At 37.2% G+C, this 5,654-nt stretch overlaps 1 protein-coding gene across 1 annotated transcript in view; it reads left to right on the top strand.

The window, feature by feature from the left end:
- Positions 1–2,503: 2,503 nt before the first annotated feature.
- Positions 2,504–5,654, top strand: part of LOC106536365 (E3 ubiquitin-protein ligase TRIM9) — a gene marked incomplete at its 5' end in the record, with an annotated part of 30,356 nt that continues 27,205 nt past the window's right edge. The window contains 1 exon segment of the mRNA XM_014033623.1: positions 2,504–2,614. Within this exon segment, the coding sequence (XP_013889077.1) occupies positions 2,504–2,614 (111 nt within the window).

Raw genomic sequence — 5,654 nt, 5'->3', positions numbered from 1 at the left:
TTATTATACATGAGATCTTATTATACATGAGATCTTATTATACATGAATAAATACGGTAATTATTTTTGATACAATATAGTCATTTCTGCAGTTTTTGGGGAGGTCACCTCCTAATAAATGTCCTTACAGAAAATCTAACTGCTCATTTTAAGGCAATTCTTCTTCTTTTAATACTTAAGTACAAAAAATATCAGATACTTTAAGACTTTTACTCAAGTAATATTCCTAAAGGAGACTAACATTTACCAAAGTAATTTTTTGATAAGATACTTGTACTTTTACTCAAGTATCACTTTGTAGTACTTTATAGAACACTGCTTTACCCCCTCTGAAGTGGCTCCTTATCATGTGGGGCAGATGTGGGTTCCTTAGCTTCTCCRTCCGGTGTTCTGCAGGTCTGGGGAATCAAACTTGCAACCCCCTGATCACAAGCTTCCCTGTTGTAACTTCTGCACCATCACTTGTGAATTTAGCTTTCAGCTGATGTCTTTTCTTAATTTTGTCTTTTGATTTAATTTGATAAACGTGTTCCTCCAGCAGGTTTTCAGCAAACAGTACGTGTTTTTGACCCTGACATTAATGATGACCAGCAGCCAGATACAGTCTGTATTTATTGTTTCTGCAGCTGTCAGTAAATCTGCTCTGTTCTGTTGTCGGTCTGCACCGAGGTCTTTCCTCAGACGGCAGCGGTGAAGTTTCTGTTTCCTAGCAACCCTGAGTCCAGCATTTCCATTTGTGTTACAAAGAGACTGTGGACATCAGTAAGAAGAAGGGGATCTCCCAGCCTGCCACTGTCTTTTAAATCAGTCACATACGATGCCTTATAGGCAAGTGTTGCTTTCTAAGTCCTTTTTCTGAATTGAAAATGATTCATGATTTGCAGACGATGGTCAAACCTTCAAACATCTTGATTCTGGTTGTTGTTAAGAGGGAAATATCTTCAGTCAGAAACAGTTTCAGTGTTACMTCTCCTCCTGGTCCCTGATGTAAGCACTGATGACTGTTCTCACAGCCGAGTGTGAAAAGAAAATGTCAATGTCCTTCCGTTAACGTCAGTAACAGGATCAGCTGCTGTTGTCCCTTCAGCTTTCCTCAGCCTGGCTTTCATATATCTTATTATGAGTGGTGGGCAGCGCTAATCCAAAAATTAGCTCCGCAATTTCTAAAGCGCTTATGAAAATATTTAGGTCCGCAACTTGAAAAGCACTTATGCCATAGAAAACTATTGAAGGCTTATTTTAAAGTACAAGTTCAGTTTGACACTTACTAGCTGACAATGATTCATGTACAATATATGTACAACACTGCCAGCTAGTGGAGTATGAACCTTTTTACAACTTAATCCTACAACCACTGATTGCTGGGGATGTGATTTCCTGAAACAGACCTTTAGCTCCTGGTGTAAAAATTTAAAAGTTGTTGAGGATTGTTAGTTCGGCTGCTTCTTTGTCTGTTTCTTTTGTTTGTTGTAGATTTTTCATTAAAGAAGCATCAATAAAGTAATTTTAAAACTGTTTATTGGAAAACTGAAGCGATGCATTCTGGGTACATGACGGATTTGATTTGTGACGAGAAATGATAGCACAGAGTACAGTAAATTATCTTCACTTCAAAATAAGAGCATGGATTTTAAAGTTTTCCATGTAGTTGCTCCAAATGACCACTAGATGTCAGTCTTCATCAGCATAACATCTTTAAATCATTTCTCCGTTCAGCTAAACTTGTTGGCCGATTGCTTCGACCAATTACGTCAAGCCTTGAGCTCCAACGTTTAAACTTTTTTTTAAATGAGCTCCGATTGTAAAGTAAAATAAATCAATACATACAAAATTTTAGTATGGATTACAAACGTTTACTGTTTTTGCTATTGCCTTCCTGCTATGTAAGCAGACACGAAGCATTGTGGGAAATGAGAACCGTGACCCAAAGCAACAGTCAGCAGGATGTATACCTTCACAATAAGTGTGTTTATCTGGGAGGGGTGCTGTTGTAGAGTTCATGTGTTGTGAGTCATTGACAGTCATACCTTCTGCTGTTCAAGAAAATGATGACTGGTAGATAATTAGTTGTTAGTGGTACTGTATTTTAATTTTAGAAATTGCAAATATGCTTATGAATTATAAAAATTAGTAAGGCTGCTAAAGTGCAAACAAAATTTTTATGTCCGCAATTAGCGGATTTGCACTTTAGTGGACTTGTGCTCACCATTGCTTATTATTTTTATTTGAAATCACTGAAGCAAACCTGCCAATAATTATGATTCTATTATTACCGTGTTCCTCTCGGTTCTTATCATGAACAGCTTTAAGTCTGTTTAGCAGCATCCATCTCTTTCTGCAGATTTACTCTGGTTTTATTGAATCAGTGCTCTTTACATCCCCTCACGTTTCTCTTCCTCAGCATTTAGTCCAAACACTTTATTTTACCATCATTTGTATTCACATTAATTAGCTCTGAATGGAGAGGAAGAAAAGGCTTAATAAATATTTTTCATCTCTGCAGGTGGTTCGGGATCAGATCTCCCACTGCACCGTGAAGCTGCGCCAGACCACCGGACTCATGGAGTACTGTCTGGAGGTCATTAAGGAGAATGACCCCAGTGGTTTCCTACAGGTAAGAAGGCAGAATGAAGCCATGTTTACAAAGCTGCAGAAGTCTTTTCCCCCAAATCCAAAGGAGAAAATGTTTGACTTTGTATCTTAAAGTAGCCTGGCCTCCTTCTATCACAGTTCAGTTTGATTCTAACCTCCCTTCTCTGCTCAAGTCTGGGTTTTCTCATATAGAAAAGTATTTCTCAGGCAGTATTTAAACCTGGCCAATCAGCAAGCAGAGGGAGGAGGAGTTGTGAACCTTTGTTTTTTTTTTTTTGTTTTTTTTTGTTTGTTTGTTTGTTTGTTTTAGTCAGCCTGTAGTTTAAGAATGGCAGCAGAGGAAGTGAATAAAGTCATTCAGTCCATGTGAGGCTTCCAAATTAAATTAAATTAGTCTCACAAAGCCTGCAGCATCATTTACAGCTGTCTCATTCAGCCCAGTACTTCTCTCTTCCCAGTAGAGGATGGTTGTTTACAGCAGTGGTTCCCAAACTTTTTGTCTTCTGACCCAAAATATCCATGGCAAAAACTTGTGACCCCAAATATTACTGGTCTGAGCACGGACTCTGTTAATAACCCTAAAACACAGGCTTTTTGACAATCTAAATGGCTTGTACACACATACAAATACTTATTTTTACTTATTTTGTGTTTTTGTAATAATTATAGGAAAAATATTACATCAGCAATTATTTTATTACCCTTTAAATTGATTTCTGGAGATTATCCAAGGTGCTTCATGACCCATAATTGGGTCCCAAGCCCAACTTTGGGAACCAAAGTGCAGTGGTTCCCAAACTTTTCAGTTTTTGACCCACAAAATAACAGTGGCAGAGACCTGAGCCCCCAACTATTTTTGGATGATAAACATTTGTACCAAGTCAACAAAACATGGGCATAGTAACAATATTTTTATACTACATTTATCCATTTTAAATACACTAACCTCACTCCTTTGTAACAACTAAGGCAAAAATGTAATTAATTCAGAAAATATTTCAGGACCCTACCTTGATGTTTCGGGACCCCACTTTGGGTCCCGACCCCAACTTTGGGAAACACTGGTTTACAGCACACACAATTTTCAGTTAGCTTCTTAGCTTAGCTTCACGGTCCAGCTGGAGCACTGCATATGTCACGGTTAGCGATTGGGTAAGATCAGTTCCAGTTGTTTAAAACTTCAACAGAGTCCAGACCCTTTGTAGGGTCTGGTTTTTAACATACTAACCTTAAAGCAGGGGGGTCAAACTCATTTTCACTGAGGACCACATGAGTGTTATGGTGGCCCTGAAGGGCCACTTGTAATGAACTTCGACATTTCATGTTTCACTTTGACTAAACAGAGTTTTAACACGTCCTCTTTTAAACACTGATAAGAACTAAGTGTATGACTGACTAAATCTGTAATAAATACAGAAATGATTTTAAAAATAAAACTAATAAAGTTTTACTCACTGATGAGTTTATAGTTTGTAGCTAGTACGCAATATGGCAGATTTAGTTTGATGCTGATTTTAAAGTAGGGTGACCAGATTTCTGACAGTAAATCTGGGGACATTTTCAGCTCAGAGACAAAAAAAATGCTAAATGTTATGAAGATGATATGAAGAACAGTTATGGCCATTCAACATCTTCTTGTTAAAACCTCAAATCTAAAAAAAAACTGGTAAATTGTGTACCTCTTTAATAACAGAATGTAATAATTTGCAAATCTCGTGAACTTTTGTTTTATTCACAACAGTGTTGTTTTCATTAACGATGACAAAGTATTTTCATTGACGCCCCCTTTTTTCATGTCGATAACGAGACGGTAACGAAATAAACTCTTCGATGACTAAGACGTGACGAAATGTGTTTGAGTTTTCGTTGACGAGACTGGACGAAAATGTTAGTCGGTGGTCTGTCAATCATTTAGAATGCAGAGTGGAGGGAGGGACAGCAGCGCAGAACTGTTCCTCCTAGTGATGTTCGATACTGACAATTTTCTTTCCGATACTGATACCAAATAAAATGTGTCTGGTATCGACGATACTGATCCGATACTGATACTTTGTGACAACACACATAATATGTCTGGTAATTCTTAAAAAGTAGCATTTTTCAAATAACCGCTTTATAAATAATACATAACAGAGTAATTTATTTAATTAAGTCTTTCTAGCCCAGACCTTATATTTGTTTAGCACAATTTAAAATTCTTATTCTAAAGAAATATAACACTTTTTGACTAGTGAATAAAAGTGAGAAAAACATTTAAAAAATTGTTACATCGTTATTTTGTAGCATGGTTTGTGGGTTTGCAAGAAGGTCCTTGGCCAGAGCTAATGCTGTTTTGGCGGGCCATAGCATGAAAAAGTTTGGGAACCCCTCATCTAGAATGTAACAACAATCAAACAAAGCAGATTTTATGTTAAAATGACCTGCCATACATCTACAGACTGAGTGACTGACTAATGGCTTCTGCATTACTCAAGCGGAAGAAAATGTAGTTCTCTCCAACCACATATGATCAAGAAAAATGTGGAATAGCTTAGTTATTTTCCATTATTTTAATGATATACATTATGTGAAATAACTAAAATATCAAAGTATCGATATTTTGATTTTAGTATCGATTCTAGAGCATGAAGTTCTGGTATCAGTAGTGTCGATATTTCGGTATCGATCTGCACATCACTAGTTCCTCCTCTCATTCAGTAAAGGAAAACAAACAGCCTGTGCCGCTTCGCAAAAATAAAGTCCGTCTGTCACCTGTAGCTTAAAGAGTAACTTACYCCAAAATTAAATTTTTTAGCTGATAAACTGTCTAGAATGTGTCTAAAATGTTATATAGTACTGTTTCTGCGCTAATTTTGATGTTTTTGTGTGTATTTGTTCAAATCTGTAACATTTGGTMTAAAAACGTGTTTTTGCTGCTCATATAGGTAGAGCAGTGGTACTGCAGGCTAATTTGCATATTGGTTAACGGCTCTCCACGGTGACGTGCTTCTCCACGGTTTCGTCACAGTGGCTGTGTTCTGGTCTAAAAGCCTCTCTCTAATGGTGCGTTCACACCGAACGCG

This window comes from Austrofundulus limnaeus, unplaced genomic scaffold (assembly GCF_001266775.1).
Source record: "Austrofundulus limnaeus strain Quisiro unplaced genomic scaffold, Austrofundulus_limnaeus-1.0 Scaffold1789, whole genome shotgun sequence".
Taxonomy (NCBI): Eukaryota; Metazoa; Chordata; class Actinopteri; order Cyprinodontiformes; family Rivulidae; genus Austrofundulus; species Austrofundulus limnaeus.
This window is presented reverse-complemented; position numbering and strand designations above follow the sequence as displayed.